The sequence below is a fragment of the Lepidochelys kempii genome, chromosome 20 (assembly GCF_965140265.1).
Source record: "Lepidochelys kempii isolate rLepKem1 chromosome 20, rLepKem1.hap2, whole genome shotgun sequence".
Taxonomy (NCBI): domain Eukaryota; kingdom Metazoa; phylum Chordata; order Testudines; family Cheloniidae; genus Lepidochelys; species Lepidochelys kempii.
The window spans coordinates 1,459,693-1,478,632 of record NC_133275.1 but is presented as its reverse complement, the minus strand read 5'-3'; the positions used below and the strand labels follow the sequence as shown (position 1 = coordinate 1,478,632).

Below are 18,940 nucleotides of genomic sequence, written 5' to 3'. Positions count from 1 at the left end.
GAGTCAGGACTCCTGGGTTCTGTTCCTGGCTCTGTCACTGGGTGAGCTTGGTAGGTCCCTGCCTTGCTCTCTGCCTCAGTTTCCCTATCCGTAAAACTGGGATGATACTGACCTGCCTGACGGGGTTCTGAGTCTGCCTGTGCCTCAGGGTGAGAGCTGAGCAGAGGGTTATTGTTAAACTGCTGTCCCAGCGTGGATTGAGCCCTGTGGCTGCTCACACCAGCTCTGAATTCGGCCATCGCCAGGTGGTGTCCCCTGCCCAGACTCAAGCTGGGGCAGGGCGTTAACCCTCTCTCTCACCCCGCCTGTCTTTTGTGAACTCCATCGAACCTTCTCTCCAGAGACTTTGGCCAATGCTTTCGAGACCGGGCCACTCACTTTGGTGCTTGAACTTTCGACCAGAGATGCCCCAAGCCCGACTCCGAGGAGCACGGAGCAGCTGCCTTCAGTGGGTGTTGTGGGTCACTCTGTGCTTCCAGCCCCTGGGTGACCCACGTGCACCCACCCAGGCCTCCGCCTGTCAGATCCAGCTACGCTTCACTTCTCTCTCTGTGCAGCCCAGAGACGGCTCTGCTGCGAGTCCCGGAAACTTGCCAGGACATTGGATCGTTCTTTAAAACCAAGCGAGCTGGTTTAGTGGCTGCTGCACCCTGCCAGGGTCTAGGGAGCTGTGTGCAGGGCAACCTTGGCAGACCCCACCTTCTGCCTTTGCCTAATGGGCGTGTCGTGGCCCAGGTGACAGAGAGTTAAAGTAACGGACCTGTTTCCTTGTGTCATCCTCTGACTTCTCACTGAGAGGTCAGCTCAGGATCTCGGCTCCAGAGCAAGCTCTGGCCATTGCTTGTTTTACACTTCCTCCCGGGAGCCTGTTCTCCTTTGGAAAGAGAGCAGTCGCCGGTGTTTAAAATCTCCTCGCCCGGGGACCTGACCGGTTTGGCCTCGCCGCATGGCTGGGGCCAGCCAGCGTTGTCATCGTGTTGCTGAATCAGGCTCGCACGGCACCTGGCTACACGCCAACGTGAGCTTCCTGCACGGGGCGAGATGAGGCAGGCTGCCTGCCTGAGAGGGCGAAGCTGGCCCTGTGCTCTAACACCGGGGACCTGTGTCCTTAGCCAAGGCTTCAGCACAGAGCAGGGACCCAGTTAAACCTGACTGGAACAAGCCCAGGTCACTGTGGGAGAACAACTCCCAGCGGCTATGGGGGGTGGGCAGGGAAAGCCAGCGACGAAGGAATTCGACGTTCACTGGATCAGAGCTGCTCCCTCGATCATTTCAGTCCGTGCTAAAATCATCGGGTGCCAAGCTCATTTCCTTGGCTACTCTGAATCCAGGGCTGGGGAGGGCTGGCAGGAGCGGGGGGCTCTCTCTGATTGTGGGGGGCTCCTCGGACTAGCCCAGTTAACTAGCTGTGGGAACGGGGAGGGTGTGGCGAGCAGCAGAGGCTGCAGTACCAGCCTGACGGGGCGTTCGGTCAGTAACGGGGCTCTGGGGAGAAGGGCCGGAAGCCGGCTCAGCAAAGAGCGAGTTTTTGGCCGGTTTAGTTCAGGGGCTGTGTCGCCTGTCGGTTCTCAGAGCCGTGTGGCTATTGGGCGGGTTGGGTTTGAGCCTCGGGCCTTGGGCACGGTACGGTGCTGAGATTGCTCCTGCAGCGCTGGGAGTTGTTCTGTGGATCGCAGTGAATCCGCCTCTGAGAGAGCCATGAGCCTGGGGCTGTCGACCTAGCCCTCGGTTTTCACGGCCCTGAGCAGCCTAGCCAGGGCGATCAGCTTAGTACAGGCCCCAGGGCTGTCTTGCGGTTGTGCCCGTGTTGGGTGGTTTGGGTCTTCCGTGTGTCACTGAGGCCAAGCGCTCTGCGGCTCTGGGGGTGTCTCTGGGCTGCAGGGTGTCAGTGTCGTGTTTTGGGGCATGTGGTGGTGGTTTCTGTGTACCCTCCCTGCCCCCCTCCCTGCCGCCTTAGCTCTCAGAGCGCGGCTGTGTGGAATTCGCTGGAGGGAGCTGGCTCCCTGCCCCGCTGCGGCTGCAGGTTGGCACTTGCCGCCCCTTCCCCTCATCCTGCCCTGACGAGGCCTCACCGCCCACTTTGGGCGGAGGGAATAGGGTGTTTTGGGGGCTCAGCTGTTGCTCCTGCTGTGGGCCTCGCACCAGGGGCCAAGCCAGCCCGTCAGTGGGGCTCTATAGTGCCCTGGCATCCTGGGGCTGGACCATTAGCAGGGCTTGCCCCCAGGCTGTTCCCTGCCAGCTCTTCAGACAAGCCCCAGCAGCCAGGCGACTGGGGCTCATTGCACCCGGAGCAGAGTGCAGGCCGTGGTGTGCACTGTGGAGCATGAGCCTCTGGGTCCTCCCCCAGGATGTGGGGAGCAGGGAGCCAGTCCCCCTACTCCCACCTTGCTACGACCCCGAGCCCCAGCCCTGTGGTGAAGGAGTTTGGAGCTGCTGGCTCCACAGAGGCAAATTTCTGCTCTGTCTCCTGCAGGTGAACCCTGGCTCTTTTGCTCAGCCCACGTCGGGCACTCCCAGGGTACCAAGATGGGTGGATCCGTGGGGCAGCAGCCCTGGGTCGTAGCAGCAACAGGCCTGCAGCCAGGCCTGCTAACACGAGGATGGGACTGCAACGTGTCAGCTGGGGCAAAGCCTAATCTCCCAGCCCAGGGCCCCGTGCCAGCAGGCTCCCAAAGAGGGGGACCAAGGTGTGTCCACACAGCAGCCTGTGACTGGCCCCGGGACAGCGCTGCCCAGGGCCCAGCACTCTGAGCCACCATCACAACCAGGCCTGCCCCAGGCCGTGTCCTCTCCAGCGACTGGCGGGGCCCCAGGGAGCCCTCGTGAAATGCTCGCTTGTCAAATGCGGGTCCAGCCCCTGGTGCCCCCAGAGCCGGGCTCATCTCACCTGCTGAACCTGCATTCACGGGGGGCGAGGGCCACTGCAGTGTGTCAAAGGGAGAAGTGAGGTGGGGACTGGCGGGTGCAGCGCGGGGCCTGGGAGCCAGGTTCTGTCTCTGGGAGTGGAGTGGACACTGGGGCTCGTGTTGTCAGGTTTCGTCCCCATCCCCCTTCTACCAAGTCCCGGGCGTCAGTGCGAAAAGCCCTGACCTCGCCCGGGCTCTGAGATCTGTCAGAAGCTGAGCTGGCTCTGCCCAGCCCCTGGCTGGGTGACTGTGGAGGAGCTGTGGGGCTGGAAGCCACCCTGTGGTATTGCCAGCCGCTCGTCCTTCCCCGGGAGGGGCGCGTTCTCCTTTGGGAAATGGGTGCGGCTCCCCGCAGCCCCCCAGCTCTCACCCTGCAGGAGCAAAGGCAGCCAGGCTGGGGTCGCCTCTGGGGTGGGGCTGGGCAGCACCCCCTGTAGGAATATTGCTGGAAGAGTGCGACACTGCTGCGACTCACCGTTCGAGACGGGTGTGGAGACACCAGTGAGGGTTCAGAGAAGAGCTTCGGGAACAGTGGAAGGATTAGGAATGTGGCTGGCCGCACTAGATCAATGTATCGTGCTTCACAGGGGGGACCGGGGAGCAAAGATTTGATCAGGGGCTCCTCAGTCGAGCAGAGGAAGGTCGAACCAGTGGCTGGAAGTCGAAGCGAGACACACTGGAAATAAGGTGTGAATGTCTGACATTGAGGGCAATTAACCACTGGGACGATTCACCAGGGGTCGCGGTGGATTCCCCCTCATGGGCGACTTTTAAATCCATGTTGGATGTTTTTCTTCAGGATCTGCTCTAGGACAGGTCTGGCCTGTGCCCTGCACGGGGCCGGGGGGCTGGTCAATCACAGTGCTCCCTTCTGGCCTTGGGATCTAGGAAGCCTGGGGGCCTGCAGCATCCTGGCGAGCGAGGCCAGCGAAAGGGGGTGCTTTGGAAACAGCTGCACGGCTCCCTAGGGCGCAGCTCAGGTGCTGAGCCCCTTACACAGACGGGGAAGCTGAGGCTCAACAGGGCAACTATATGAGCTCAAGGTCGTGTGCCGAGTCAGCGACGGAGCCGGAAATGGAACCCAGGAGTCCTGGCTCCCAGCCCCTGCTCTAACCCCTGGACCCCCTCCCCACATTGACTGCACTAGGGGGTTGCCACAGTGCAGTTGCATAGCCCTAGAGAAGCCCTGACCCGGCGTGCCCAGGTCTCTGCCTCTGGCCCCACGGCCCCTCCCTGCCTGCCCCCCGCAAAGCTGGGGGCAGCCTGGGCTCTGCTGATCCCTTTGAGCGGCCGGAAAGGCTCCCGGAGACTCCTCGGCCCTGCTGTTGCTCACCCGCCCTGGCGTCCGCAGTCCGACCGGCCTCGCGCCTGGAAGGCGGCTGGGGCTGGAAGCGGTTCCCACCTCGCAGCCCCCGAGCGCTCGTGAGGAGTGAGGGGCTCTGGGGTGGGCCTGCGTCGCCCATCTGGCAGGATCACTCAGACCCTCCCCTGCCCTCCATTCTCCGGTCGGGGCCCCTGGGGCTGGCATTGTTCTGTGCGCGGGGGGCAGGCAAGAGCTTGGCTGGGCCTTCCCCTCCAGACAGCACCTCACTTCCCCTCCAGGACCAGCTTTCCGCCCCTGTTTCCTGGGGCTGGGGGAGGGGGCTGGAGGGATCAGGGAGCTCAAGCCAGGCACCGTCCCTTCTTGCTCCGGGACCCCCACCCCCGGGTGGCCAGGGGCGCTGGGCTCCAGCAGGGATGTCACTGAGCTCTGTGGAGCTCCACCCACGTAACCCGGAGCGGAGCAGGGCCTGGGAGCGCAGTCAGGCTCTCTGAGGGGCCCCAGGGCCATGCCTGGCAGGTCCCAGATACGGGGGTCTGTCCTGACCCGCTCACACGCAACACACACGGGATTGGTCACTCAGTGCACTGCATGCTGGGAAGGGTAGTCTCTGCAGGCTGCATCTCTCTATTTAAGATGCGGACAGCTGCATCGTCCATCCCCAGGGGCCCTGCCCCTGCCATACACCTCCCAGTGGGCCTTGCCAGCCTGGGTCCCTCTGGGCTGCTCTCCTCCCCAGCAGCGTGTAGGAGTGACTTGTGCTGGGGGGCGGGGTGTCGCACCAGTTATATAGACAGGGAAACCGAGGCACATTGTGGGAGCGTGACATGGCCACGGTCACACAGGGAATCAGTGACAGGGTCCGGAATAGAACCCAGGAGTCCTGGCTCCCAGTGCCCAGCGTGATTTCAGCACTGGACGTCCAAGGAAACAGGGCAGCTAAAAGCACCAGGGTAGAGAGTGGGGAGAGCTGGATAAGGGTCTGTAATGGCAAACTGCCCCTTCCCCTGGGCATTTCTGGGCAGCAAGGAGGGGGCTGCGGGGCAGGGGGAGTGTGGCCCAGTTCTGCCCTTGTGGCAGAAAAAAACCTCTCTGGGAGGGGTCCCTGGATCCCTCTCCTCAGATCTGCTCTGTGGAGACCTGAACCAGGTCCAGCCCCAGCCAAGCCTGAGGCTCCCTCTGGAGCACCCACCTGCCACGCTGGCCACTGGGTCGCTCCCCAACCCCCTGCCCTCCTGGGGTGAAGGAAGGCCCAGGCCCCCCTTTCCAGATGTGCTCCCCCTGCCCTCCGGGACGGTGTGTCCTGGTGAGGGGCACAGCATTGGGAGAGGCTCTCCCCAAGTTGGGATCGAGCCCCTGGGGGGTGGAGGGGTATTTCGTGGAGCAGCCAGCTCCCACCTGCACTGTCCCCAGCTTGGCCGCGTGTCCGCGCTGCAGCGAGCCAGCTATAAATAACCCTCAACTTCCCCGGCCCCGACTCCTGGACTATTTTTGCTGCTCTTCTTGTGTCTGGTCCTGGCTCCGCTCGGGGAAGGGGGCGGCAGGGTTTGCTTTTGGTTCATCTCCCATCCTGGTGCAGCCTCCAGCAGTTTGATCTCTGCACTCCTTGTCCCCTTCCAGACGTGGTGAGGTGTAGAGCAGAGAAACCTCCCCCAGAACTGTCCTGCCCTCGGCACATCCAGGGCGGGCAGGGCAACATCCACTCCTGCCCAGGGCACTTCTGCGTGGAGCCTCGTTGGACACCAGCGTTCTGCAGCTTCCGCGCTCCAGGGAGGCGTCCGGTCGAGGTCCTGGGTGCTCAGCGCTGGTGACGGTCCTGTGGCGCTCTTGGACTGGTAAGAGGAGTCACTGTTTCTTGTTCAGATTCCCTCTTGGGCAGTTCAGTTTGCTTCACAATCAGCTGCATGATTCTTCTTCATTTCCTGTCCTGGTAAATGGCTGCTGTGTTCTGGCCCAGAGGTGGCTGCATTTCACTGGTGGGTGACACAATCCCTGCATCGTTTCTGTACCCAAGCCTGATCCCTGGGGGGTGCTGAGCCTCTGCAGTCCCCCTTTCTCCAAGGCAAGTTGCGGGTGGCCAGCGTGAGGAGGAGCGCACGTGTCCTGGGTCACAACTGTGCCTGAGGGTGAGTGTGATGGGGGTGAAAATCCCAGTGAGTGTGCATGAGAAGCCGTCATGTGAATGTGCGAGAAATGTAACATCACTGTGTGAGCCGTGCATGGCCTGTAGACAGACCAAATTCCTGTTTGTAAAACCTCTGTCCCTGTGAAAACGTCTTGTATAATGGGACGTGTCGGAGCAGACCCGGGCTCCCCTCCGCTCGCACCCCGGGTGTGGCCGCACTTTGGGATTCTGGCTATTGCCATAGGATGAAGGCGGGGGGCTTCAGGGACAGGACAGGGCGCCTGGGTTCTGCTGACTTAATAAGGGACAAGTCACTTCACCGCTCTGAGCCCTGGGATGATGGCCCCCAGTCTAGACAGAAATGAAGTGGCATGGCGATTGGTGGGAGGTCAGATGCCCTGGGGGGGGCCAATCTCCTTTGAGCTGTGATGGGAATCTCGGCTCTTGGGCTGCAGTTCCGCCTTGTCTCTGTGCAGCCTCCTCTTCCTCAGGCCTGCTGCTGATAGATCAGCCTGTTATCGGCCCCTGGGGATTTGCCAGGCCTCCCTGCTCGTGGCTGGAGCACATCCATGGCTGGTGTCTGTCACGGCGTCCCTGGGCGATGCTCTGGAGCTGCTCCCTACAAAGCCAGGCAGGACTCTGGGAAAGTCACCTCTCTGGGAGCAGCCTGTCTGCAGGACACACAGCTCACCCGGCTCCACCTTCCTGGGTCTGACCTCATTGCATTCAGCATCCTCTGCCCCTCTGTGCGCTTCCCACAGCGAGTCCGCCCAGGCGGGGTCCTGGGGCAGCCAGAGGGTCCTGCCCCCCACCTCCGCAGTCAGACGGGACTCTCAGCCAGCCAGTAACACAGAAGGTATATTAGCTGACAGGAACATGGTCTAACACAGAGCTTGCAGGTGCAGAGAACAGGACCCCTCAGCTGGGTCCATTTTGGGGGGGCAGTGAGGCAGACAACCCCATCTGCCCTTCACTCCATGTCCCAGCCAGCCCCAAACTGAAACTCCCTCCAGCCCCCCCACCCCACCCCGCTTTGTCCCTTTCCTGGGCCAGGAGGTCACCTGATTCCTTTGTTCTCCAGCCCTTTAGCTCTCACCTTGCAGGGGGGAAGGGCCCAGGCCATCAGTTGCCAGGAAACAGGGTGTCACCATTTATGTACCCTGGCCCTGTGCTCTGCAACAATTACACCACCTGCCTTATCCCACCACCTAGAGACTTAGGAAATGCCTAGGGGAAACTGAGGCACCCCTACAGTGTTCAGAGGAAACATCAAGAACAGTCCCCCTTCGTCACAGTGTCCACCACATCCTGTGGGCCACCTGATGGGTGGAGGAAGCAGCTTCGGGTCACAGGCCAAGCAGGCGTTGGCGGCCGGCAGGAATCCCCAGAGCGCGGCAGGGGCGCGAGGCCTTCCCAGTGGTTAGCCCCAAGGGAGGGGCCATCCTACCCCTTCCAGGATCCAGGGTCTCAGAGCCAAAGGCTGGCAAGGGAGCTGTGGGCAGAGGGAGCTGGGGCAGGAGGTGCCAGCAGGGAACTCTCACCCCTTCTAGCCTGGCAGCTGTTGTTGGATGTGTCTGTGTGCTGGTGCCGGGACAGGGACGGAGGGGAGGCAGCCAGGGGCTGCGGGGGTTGGTGCGACACCCTCCTGCCCCGGTACAGGTCACGCCCCTGCTGCAACAGCCCCAGTGCTGTACATCACCGTGCTGCTCAGTGCCTCGGTTTCCCCACTTCTCTGGGAGGCTCGGGGAGGTTTGTGATGTCTGTGAGATCATGGGGTGAGCGCGCTGCAGAGGAGAAAAGGCTATAATTGTACACAAAACCGTGAGCTCGCCTGGGTCCAATGAGCCACTGACTCCTTCTGCGGCTCACTCTCCTCGTCCCATGTGAGTGGCTGAGGCTGGCCAAGAGGCACACCCCAGCCGCTCGCTGGAGCCACTTTCTGGGTATGGGAGAGCTGGGGGTGCTGCGGGGGCCCCGAATCAGGCCCTCGCTCACCAGGAGCCTGGCTCTTTCTCTTCCCGATGCGGGAATCTGGCCTGCCGTGGGGGGTAGGAATATCCTCATCTTAAAGCGGTGATGCAGACCTTACAATAAACCCCGGCTAGAGCGTTCTCGTGGCTCTGCACTGACTGCAGGTACCTAAGCGGGGGGCCGCGGCCCAGGAGGGGCCTGGGTCTCCTGCACCCTGCCCAGCCATTTACATCAGTGCCAGGAGTGACTGAATCGCACTGCAAACTGGACCGGGGCTGTTTGCATGGGACCCCTGGAGACTGCTCTGTTAAAGGGACACCTCTGCTGAGAACAAACCACGTTGTTTCCCTTTGTTTCTAACAACACTGAGCCTAGAGCACAACCAGGGAAGGGGGAAGCCAGGTTTCTTGTCCCCATCTGTGTGCTCTGTTCATGCTCTGCATTTCGCCCAGCCTGGAGCATGGAGCCCGTTTCGCTCGGCCTTGGAGTCCATTTCACTCCTGCGCTTTGGGGGGAAGTTACCGGCTGTAGCAATGATCCCTTCTCGGCTTTCCTTGAACCTCCTTGCGAAAAAATGTTAAATCCAGGGTTCAGTGTGCCGCTCCCTCCGTCCCCCGGTGAGCTGTCCTGTTAGCTCGGCGTGGGCACACGCAGACATGTCAGCCCAGGTGCGCGGGTTTCGTGTTCCAAGAGACAAGGGACTACTGTTAAGTCGAAGCCGGTGTCTTTCGTTCCTGCCTGGTTCCAAGCCGCGCAGGCCGGAGCTGGGTGGACACGGGAGAAGACACTGAAGGGTTTCTGGTGTCCACATCTAACACTGCGAGTCATCCTGAAATCTGGGGTCTGAGTCAGATTCTGTCCTCGCTTCCGTCTCCAGGGAGGCTGCTCCCGGGCCTGGCGCTGGGATGCTTCTCTCCTTGCCCTTCAGCGGCGTGACCGAGCCTTTCCCATCCGTCCTCCTGCCTTGGTTCCTTCTGACCAGCACCGCGATGCCCTCCCACCTGGGCAAAGCTCCCAGGCAAAGGCTGTAAAGCTGCTGCCTTGGTCTCCGTCAGTCTCAGGCCTGGAAGCTGCCATCTGCTGCTGGCTGGCCAGGGAGTGAGTCGCGCGGTGATGGCTGACATGGGACATCTCCAGCAACATGCGTCAGTCTGTGTGTGTAAGCTCAGGAGCCCGTGTCCATGAGCAGGGCTGTAACAGACCCGCATCTCCTGCGGACTGAGGGCACGTGAGGCATGCTGCTCCGTGGGTTACCGGTACCACTACCCATTGGCCAAGGGCTGTGCATGCCCCTAGTTCACCGGACTGCAGCTGCCCCACTGCCAATGTCCTTAATGCAGACAGGCCTGAGAGTGTAAACTCCTGGGTGCAGGGCCTCTCACTCACCCTGTGGCTATGGCATGCCCAGCGCAATGGACCCACCTGGCTCTAGGCACTGTGGCAGGGGCGGCCAAACCGTGGCTGGCGAGCTGCACGTGGCTCTTACAGTTAAAGTGCGGCTCGCAGAGCCCCCCTCATTCTCCACCCACCAGATGGGCAGGGGAGCTCCAGGTTTCTGCCCTGCGGCAGGGTGGTGGGGCTAGGGGCTTCTGCCCTGTGTGGAGGGGGGTCTCAGGGTTTCAGCCCCGTGGGAGGTGCTTCAGTAGGAGTGGGGCTGAAGCCCCGAGTCCCGGCAGGTGTGCCCAGCTCTCGAACTTCTGAAGACGATGTCATGCGGCTGGCTCGGAGGGTCAGTAAGTTGGGCACTGCGAGATGCTACCAGTCCTGCTGCACGGGCACGGGGCTGACTAGTGGCAGGGCAGTGGCCTGACGCGTCAGGACCCACATCCAAGTTCTGCCCTGAGGCAGAAGTGGGGAGTGGGGCACCTGGACCATCTCCTGTGACGTGCAGTCATGCAAACCTGTCCTACCGCAAAACCAGCCGGATTAACCGAATCCAAATCCCCTGCCCCAGGACATGGTGTCCTGCGCCCAGCTCCGGGGCAGGCCGGAGCTGCGGGAGTCCCAGATCCACACGCAGCTGGCACCTGTCAGGGCCCAGGGCGCGATGCCAGGGCGGAGATTCTGCTGCAGTCTTGTCTCTGGAGCCGCACAAGACATTTGGCCAGGCCAAGCTGAGGGCGTCCCAGCCACGGGCTGGCGCCCTGAGGGGGCAGCTGTGCTGCCCTGTGGCCGCTATCCCACACCCACACAGGGGCTGCTCTTCCTCTCTGTGCCCCGGACACCAGCTCAGTGCTGAAAAGGCCTGGGCACGTGGGACTGTCCCGTAAAAGCCGGGCTGGGCATCAGGCCTAGCCGCGGGGCTCTTTGTCCCCACGCTGGGCCCGGCCAGGGCGCTTCAGCCAGCGAGGCAGGGCACAGCACCCGCTGAGGAAGCTGTGGGGGGACCTTGTTGGTCCGGGGCAGAGATCTGCTCCAGGGCTTCATTCTTTCCTCCAGCCGGGGCCCTGCCCCAGCGCTGCCCCGGACTCCCTCCTCCCGCAGCCCCGTGGTAGCACCGCTCAGAGCTGCTCTCCGGCTCCTCGTGGCACGCCGGGGCCTGGCAGGTTTCCATTGTCCCATCAGCTTCCGCTCGTGCTGGGCCTGGGGCTCTGCTGGCCCGGCCCAGCCCCCGTGCAGGGGCCTGGGGGGCCTCAGCCCTGGCAGGACATCAGGCCCCTCTGAGGGGTCACGAGCTGGGCACCTGCAATCACTCGACCTGGTGGGAAGTATCGGCCTCCTTTGGGCCCACACAGCCCCTGGGGAGGTGGGGGGAAGGCTCTGGAGTGTGCCCCGGCCAGGGGGGTAGCTCCTGTCCTCTGCCTCCCCATCTGAGAGCACTTGGCCCTAGGGGGCAGTTTGTGAGGGTCCCCCTTTCTCTGATGATCCGAGAGGGGGCCCTTGGGGAGGTCCCTCCCTGCCATGATCTGTGGGGGTTGGGTGGTGGGGGCAGTTTGTGAGGGTCCCCTCCCCCATGTGCTGGAGGCAGGTCCTGGTTTGTGGGGGTCCCCCTTCCTCCCTGGTGTGAGGAGTTGGTTGGGGGCAGTTGTGTGTCCAGCTTCCTGATGGTCCAAGGATGCTGGGCTGGGGGAGCTTGTTTGGGAGGCTCTTCCCCCCCTCCCCTGGTCCTAGTTGGAGGGGTCCCCTTTCCCCATGCTCGTGGGGGGCGTTCCAGTTTGGGGGTTCCCCTTTCCCCATGCTGGAGGGCCCCAGTTTGCGGGTTCCCCTTCCCCCCATGCTCGAGGGCCCCAGTTTGCGGGTTCCCCTTCCCCCCATGCTCGAGAGCCCCAGTTCTCCTTCCGGCCCAGGCTTGGGGGTCCCCTCCCCAGGCTCGGGGCGGGCGGGGGCCGGGCTCCTCCCCGGTAGCGGCGGGGAAGGCGGAGCCGCAGGCCCGGGGGAGCAGCCGAGGCTGGAGCCGCCTCTTCCCCAACAATAGCGGGGCCGGCCCGGGAGCCGCCGCAGCGGGAGCAGCCGGGGTCGCGGCCGGGGGAGGATGCTGGGGAGCCGGCCCCGCCGCGCTGCGGGGCCCCGCACGGAGCAGCGGCCGCCGGGGGCCGACCCACAGCCCGTCCCGGCCTGGGTGCGTGGGGGGCGGCGGGGCCGGGGGACCGAGGGTGGGGGGTGCCGGGGTGTGTGTGTCGCGGGGAGGTTTGGGGAAGATGGGGGGCCTGCCGGGGTGTGGTTTGGGGGAAATGGGGTGTCTGGGGGGACTGTCGGGGTCTCTGGGTTGGGGTGAGGTTTGGGGAAGATGGGGGGGCTGCTGGGGGTGTGTGTTGGGGTGAGGTTTGGGGAAGATGGGGGGCTGCTGGGGGTGTGTGTGGTCGGGGTAAGTTTCAGGTGTTGGGGGGAGGTTTGAGGGAGATGGGGGAGCTCCCGGGGTGTGTGTATCAGGGTGAGGTTTGGGGAAGATGGGGGGCTGCTGGTGGTGTGTGTTGGGGTGAGGTTTGGGGGAGTTGGGGTGTCTGGGGGGCTGCTGGGGTGTGTGTGTTGGGGGAGGTTTTGGGGAGGCTGCCGGGGTGTGTGTTGGGGTGAGGTTTGGGGGAGTTGGGGTGTCTGGGGGGCTGCCGGGGTGTGTGTATCAGGGTGAGGTTTGGGGAAGATGGGGGGCTGCCGGGGTGTGTGTGTCGGGGTGAGGTTTGGGGGAGTTGGGGTGTCTGGGGGGCTGCCGGGGTGTGTGTATCAGGGTGAGGTTTGGGGAAGATGGGGGGCTGCTGGTGGTGTGTGTCGGGGTGAGGTTTGGGGGAGTTGGGGTGTCTGGGGGGCTGCCGGGGTGTGTGTATCAGGGTGAGGTTTGGGGAAGATGGGGGGCTGCCGGGGTGTGTGTGTCGGGGTGAGGTTTGGGGGAGTTGGGGTGTCTGGGGGGCTGCCGGGGTGTGTGTATCAGGGTGAGGTTTGGGGAAGATGGGGGGCTGCTGGTGGTGTGTGTCGGGGTGAGGTTTGGGGATGTCTGGTTTGTGGCGCCCACTGTTGTAAGCTCCGTGGGTGGGGGAACCTGTGTTTACATGTTGTGCCCTGCCGAGGCCGGCTGTGGGGGTGACGGGGTTGGGGGCAGCTAGCTTTGGGGGGTTTGCTAGGGTCCCTGGGAGGAGGGGCGCCGTGCCGTGGGGGGTCTGGGTGGAAGGGACATTACGGCTGTGTCTAGATGTGGGGGGGATGTCACCCCCCAGGGGAACATCTTTGCTGACGCTTGAAGCCAATGATTCTGCCTTACACGGGGGCCCCTCGCATGGGGGCCCCCGGCCTGGTTCTGTGGCCGGACCCCTCCGCTGGGGGGCTGGATTCGTAGCAAGATTGAATTCCCGTTCCAAGCCCCTGCTGCTTTGCTCTCACCCCGAGCCATCGGTGCCACCTGGCCACTTCCCTGCCCGCTCCGGGATGGGGGAGTCAGCCCCAGGCAGCCCTTGTCCCGGGGAGGCTCTAACTGGGCTGGGCCCAGAGCCCGCTGGGCAAACTGGCACCGAAGCCGAGATGCGACCATGCCGCTCTTGGCACAGGCCTGTCCTCAGAGCCTGGAGAGCGGTGACGGGCCGTGTGTGTGCGAGATGGGTCAGCCAATGAAACTGGGGCAACTCCAGGGGCCTTTAGGAGAGGGTGGGGCAGGGGAACAGAGAGGGGCTCTGCACGACAAGCAGGACCTGTCCCTCCAAGAGCTAGCCCTGCTCTGGAGCCTTTCCTTTGAGATCCTCCAGTCCCTGAACCAGGCCTCGCAACCTCCTGGGAACGAGGCTGCAGTGGGAGGCAGGCAGCTGTTATTAGACACACTGTACACATGCGGAAACTGAGGCACAGAGACGTGACTTACACAGGCGTGTCTGGCAGTGTTGGGAATGGAACCCAGGTATCCTGGCTCCTGTTCCCCCCATGGCTAGATCACCCTGCCTCTGTGACTAGCACGGAAGGCTCTCTGAGGAGGGTTCGCTCCCAGCTCTGTGTGGGCAAGGACCCTTAAAGTGGCTCGGGGAGGCGCTGCCCCTGGCAGGGTGCAGAGGACGGGGTTGGGCGGCAGGGGGAAGGGTAAATGCTACTCAGGTGCCTTCTGCTGCCTGCTCTTGGAGGGGCATTTGGGGGCCTGGCTCTGTGCGGTGTCAGGTCCTGGGGCTGGAGGAGGATGCGGACAGTGGGTCTGGTCCCTTGGCCAGGGGGCTGTTTTCAGGCCGGCCAGGGGGAAAGGCCGTTTGATTGGGGTAAAGGTGCGAGCGCCTCCCCCAGTGGTGGGGTCTCCCCCAGCACCTCACTTTTCCCTGAGTGATCGTTTCCTGGGGTTCTGTCCAGCTCAGGAACTGGGGGGGGGAGCTGGCCTTGTTTCCAGGCAGCCCAGATACATTTCCCGTGGGGAGGGGATAGGTGGACCCTAGCTGCAGGAGGCTACGGGAGCCTCTTGGTCAAGGGTGCTGAGCAGCAGCCCACTCTGGGGTGGAGAGGGCATCGGCTAATGGGTCCTGGCTCCAGAGGCCCTTCAAGGTCCAGTTGGATCTGCAAGGACGTTACTGTGTCAGAGTTTCTTCCCTTGCAGCCTGCCCAGGGCTGGTGTTCTCTCCCACCTTGGGATTTGGGGAGCCTGGGGGGGTTTCCCCACAGCTGCCCCTCCCTGAGTTCCAGGCTCTTTGGTCCGGCCCCGTCGCCCGTCTCGGTGTGGGGTTCTGGAGAGGCAGAGTTGAGGGACCAGTCTGATTGCTGGGTTTTATCCCCTTGCAGGCGAGCAGGCAGAGGTGACAAGGGAAGGCTGGAAGGTGCTGCTGGGTCTGGGGTCGGGCCCCTGGAACGAGGTAAGAAGAGAGAGAACTCCCCCCTCCTTTGCACACGTGTGTGTACACACCCTCCTTTGCAGGTGCATGTGTACATACACTCTTTTGCACATGCACACCTGTGCACTCCCTCCTTTGCACGTGTGTGTGTATGCACCCTCCTTGTCCGCCTGTGCATTCGTTTATCATCCTTTGCAGGAGGCCCCGTGTTCTGGAGAGAATCCTCCAGGCTGCCGCAGCCCAGACTCCCTTCTGGCCTGGGCCAGATGCTGTTCAGGGGAGTCGGCTGGGGTTGGTCCCAGAGGCGAGCCTGGTGCAGGTGCCTGCAGGAGGCTGCACTGAGCAGGCCCATCCTGGGTGCTGAGAGGAGGAGCCGGCAGTGAGGGGGCTGCCCTGCCGTTCCCCCGAAGGGGCCACACCCCTGGGGGGTGCCTAGCCCGACACTCACTGGCCTCTCGCTTTGTGGTGCAGGGCTCCATGTCGGAAGCTGTGGCCGGCCGGGGAGACATGAAGCCAGAAGAGGGCGGCAGTGAGCCGGGAACGAGCCAGGAGCTGCTGCAGAGACTGCGGGAGCTGGAGGTGCGGAGCCCCACCGGGCTGTGTCTCTGGGGCCAGGCATGATCCCTGGGTCGCTGCCCCCCCAGGAGCCCTGCATGGCGTCTGGGGGTGCCCACCCCAGCAGCGCCCTGCTCCCCAGCACTGGGGAGGGGTGCCCCGGCTGTGAAGGCTGGGTCAGTGCGAGCCGTGTGGCCACCAGGGGGGCAGCAAACGGGAACAGTCAGGGGCTCCCTCCTGCAGGCTCTGAATCCGTGTTGCTCAGGGGTTTGTTCCAAGGACAGCGCCCCCCTTCCACTCACAGCCGTGGTCCAAGGCAGCTTCCCAGGCGCTCCCAGAGCCCCACAGCAGAGTGAGCTGGGGCAGAGAGGGGCCAGGGACTTGCCCAACGTCATACAGTGAATCTGTGGCAGAGGAAAAGACCCAGGAGTCCTGGCTCCCAGCCTCCCCTGCTCTAACCCACCAGACCGCACTCCCCGCCCAGAGCAGGGCACAGAACCCAGGAGTCCTGGCGCCCAGCTCTGGGGTGGAGTTTCCCCTGCATGGAGTTTCGGGTGGGCGGAGGAGCTGGGCCCCTGACCTGCTGCTCTTTCCTTCTCTGCGCCAGGCGGAGAACTCGGCCCTGGCTCAGGCCAACGAGAACCAGAGGGAGACCTACGAGCGCTGCCTGGACGAGGTAACTTGCCTGCCTTGGAGCCCCCCGCACTGGGCTGCTCGGGGACCCGGGGCAGTGTCTGGGGGTGGGAGAATCATTTGCTGCTCCTGCCCCCCACCTCCTGTCATGTGACTGCTTTGCTTTCCAGGTTGCCAACCACGTGGTCCAGGCTCTGCTCAACCAGAAGGTGAGTGAGTACCGGGGCCCCCCTGCCTGGGGATCAGAGCCCCCCCGGGGCAGCACAGCCAACCTTCTCCCCCCCCGGGTGGGACCTGAGCAGCGGTGGGCGATGGGTGTGGTGCCCTTGTCCAGGGGCCCAGCGCTCTGCCCGCTGCGTGGCCTTGTGTGTTGTACAGGCTGACGCTTCCCTAGCACGATGAACAGCAGCGAGGACAGAACCCAGGAGTCCTGACCCTCCCCCCCCCAACCCAACCACTGCACAGCACAGCACTCCCCTCCAGAGCTGGGACTGGAAGCCCAGAGTCCTGACCCCCTCCCCTCCCCTCCCCTCCCCTCCAGAGCTGGGACTGGAAGCCCAGAGTCCTGACCCCCTTCCCTCCCCTCCCCTCCAGAGCTGGGACTGGAAGCCCAGAGTCCTGACCCCCTTCCCTCCCCTCCCCTCCAGAGCTGGGACTGGAAGCCCAGAGTCCTGACCCCCTTCCCTCCCCTCCCCTCCAGAGCTGGGACTGGAAGCCCAGAGTCCTGACCCCCTTCCCTCCCCTCCCCTCCAGAGCTGGGACTGGAAGCCCAGAGTCCTGACCCCCTCCCCTCCCCTCCCCTCCCCTCCAGAGCTGGGACTGGAAGCCCAGAGTCCTGACCCCCTCCCCTCCCCTCCCCTCCAGAGCTGGGACTAGAAGCCCAGAGTCCTGACCCCCTCCCCTCCCCTCCCCTCCAGAGCTGGGACTGGAAGCCCGGAGTCCACACTTCAAGTGCGGGGATGCAGCCTAGCTGGCACTGGAGGCCTCCCCGCCCGTTGCCCGCTCTGTGGCGTGTGGGTGACACGGGGCTGCGGGTGGGGACTGGTGACTTGGGAGCCGCTGGCATGCCCTGGGATCCTTGAGCCAGCCCCGCCTGGCATGTGGCCGAGCCCTGGGGTGGGTTGTGAGCCCAGGCCCTTTGCCGTGGCAGGGCTGGGACCCAGGGCCAGCATCGCAGGGTCACGTGGGCAGAGGGAGAGGGCTAGAGGGCGGCTCTGGGGGACCCTGGCAGCCCCCTGCCTGGCTGTGTGGGTGGGGGCTGCACTGAGTGGGGAGGGGAGCCCAGTGCCTGGCTCTGAGTGCAGGCCCGAGCCCCACCCCCTGGGGGCGCTGGCTCAGATGCTCTGCTTTGCCCCGGGGCCGGCAGGACCTGCGCCAGGAGTGCCTCAAGCTGAAGAAGAGGGTCTTTGACCTGGAGCGGCAGAACCAGACCCTGAGCGACCTCTTCCAGCAAAAGCTGCAGCTGACGACCGGCTCGCTGCCCCAGGTCCAGCCTCAGCCCCCCCCTTCCGCCACCCGGTCCAGCCTCGTCCACCCCCATCCCTCCCCACCAACTGGTCCAGTCTCGCCCCCATCCTTCCCTGCCGCCCAGTCCAGCCTTGTCCACCCTCATCCCTCCCCATCAACTGGTCCAGTCTCGCCCCCCTCCTTCCCTGCCACCCGGTCCAGCCTCGTCCACCCCCATCCCTCCCCACCAACTGGTCCAGTCTCGCCCCCCTCCTTCCCTGCCGCCCAGTCCAGCCTTGCCCCCCTCCTTCCCTGCCATCCAGTCCAGCCTCATCCACCCCCATCCCTCCCCACCAACTGGTCCAGTCTCGCCCCCATCCTTCCCTGCCACCCAGTCCAGCCTCGTCCACCCCCATCCCTCCCCACCAACTGGTCCAGTCTCGCCCCCCTCCTTCCCTGCCACCCAGTCCAGCCTTGTCCACCCTCATCCCTCCCTGCCAACTGGTCCAGCCTTGCCCCCTCCTTCCCTGCCATCCAGTCCAGTCTCGCCCCACCTCCCCCCCCACCCGGTCCAGCCTCATCTGACCCCCTCCCTCCCTGCCACCTGGTCCAGCCTCATACGACCCCCTCCCTCCCCACCAACTGGTCCAGTCTCGCCCCCCTCCTTCCCTGCTGCCCAGTCCAGCCTTGTCCACCCTCATCCCTCCCCACCAACTGGTCCAGTCTCGCCCCCCTCCTTCCCTGCCACCCGGTCCAGCCTTGTCCACCCTCATCCCTCCCTGCCAACTGGTCCAGCCTTGCCCCCCTCCTTCCCTGCCATCCAGTCCAGTCTCGCCCCACCTCCCCCCCCACCCGGTCCACCCTCATCTGACCCCCTCCCTCCCTGCCACCTGGTCCAGCCTCATACGACCCCCTCCCTCCCCACCAACTGGTCCAGTCTCGCCCCCCTCCTTCCCTGCCACCCGGTCCAGCCTTGTCCACCCTCATCCCTCCCTGCCACCCGGTCCAGCCTCAGCCCCCTCACCTCCCCCCCGCCACCCGGTCCAGCCTCAGCCCCCTCACCTCCCCCCCGCCACCCGGTCCAGCCTCAGCTCCCTTGCCTCCCCCCCGCCACCCGGTCCAGCCTCGTCCGCCCCCCTCCCCACACCACCACCCGGTCCAGCCTCAGCCCCCTCGCCTCCTCTCCCCACCCCGGTCCAGCCTCGTCTGCCCCCCTCCCTCCCCGCCGCCAGGTCCAGCCTCGTACCCCACCCTTAGGTCTGGGGTCCCCGACTCCTGCCCTTCTCCTTCCCCTGCGGCGTCTCCGCCCCTCACTGCCTTGCTTTCATTCCCAGCTGGCCCTGCACCCGGTGCCTGTGCTGTGCAGCCCCCCGGCCAGTCTCCAGTTGGGCTCGGTGGAGAAGCTGGCCCCCTCGCTGCCCCTGGGACGCTGCGCCCTGCCGAGGGAGGTATGTCCCGCGCCCCCTTGGCTCCCCGTCCAGCCAAGCTCCCGGCTGCTCTCAGCCCATAGACCAGGGAGAGGGGCACTGGGGGGCAGCTGCTGTCCTCGCCGGGCCCGAGCCCCCCGGGCAGGGACGTGGGTTCCGTTGCAGGTCACTGAGATCAGTGGGGAGCTGCAGGGAGGGCTGCCAGGGGAACGGGCTCCAGCCACGAGCTTGGGTTAGTGGCAGGACGGGCACTGCCTGGGCAGGGCAAGTGGGGCCCCAGACCTAGAGCCCCCTGCAGGAGCAGCCGAGCCCCCCCCTTTTGTTTCCCAGGA

At 64.4% G+C, this 18,940-nt stretch overlaps 1 protein-coding gene across 3 annotated transcripts in view; it reads left to right on the top strand.

The window, feature by feature from the left end:
* Positions 1–18,940, top strand: part of NCKAP5L (NCK associated protein 5 like) — a 28,007-nt gene that overhangs the window by 882 nt on the left and 8,185 nt on the right. Inside the window, exons 2-8 of one of the 3 annotated variants that reach the window (XM_073318758.1) lie at positions 5,848–6,062; positions 14,498–14,568; positions 15,019–15,126; positions 15,710–15,778; positions 15,906–15,944; positions 17,102–17,221; positions 18,516–18,629. In XM_073318758.1, the coding sequence (XP_073174859.1) occupies positions 15,025–15,126; positions 15,710–15,778; positions 15,906–15,944; positions 17,102–17,221; positions 18,516–18,629 (444 nt within the window). In that variant the 5' untranslated portion in view covers positions 5,848–6,062; positions 14,498–14,568; positions 15,019–15,024. Of the gene's footprint in view, positions 1–5,847; positions 6,063–11,674; positions 11,883–14,497; positions 14,569–15,018; positions 15,127–15,709; positions 15,779–15,905; positions 15,945–17,101; positions 17,222–18,515; positions 18,630–18,940 lie in introns of those variants that run through there. The other 2 variants (XM_073318759.1, XM_073318760.1) reach the window with 2 other exon arrangements.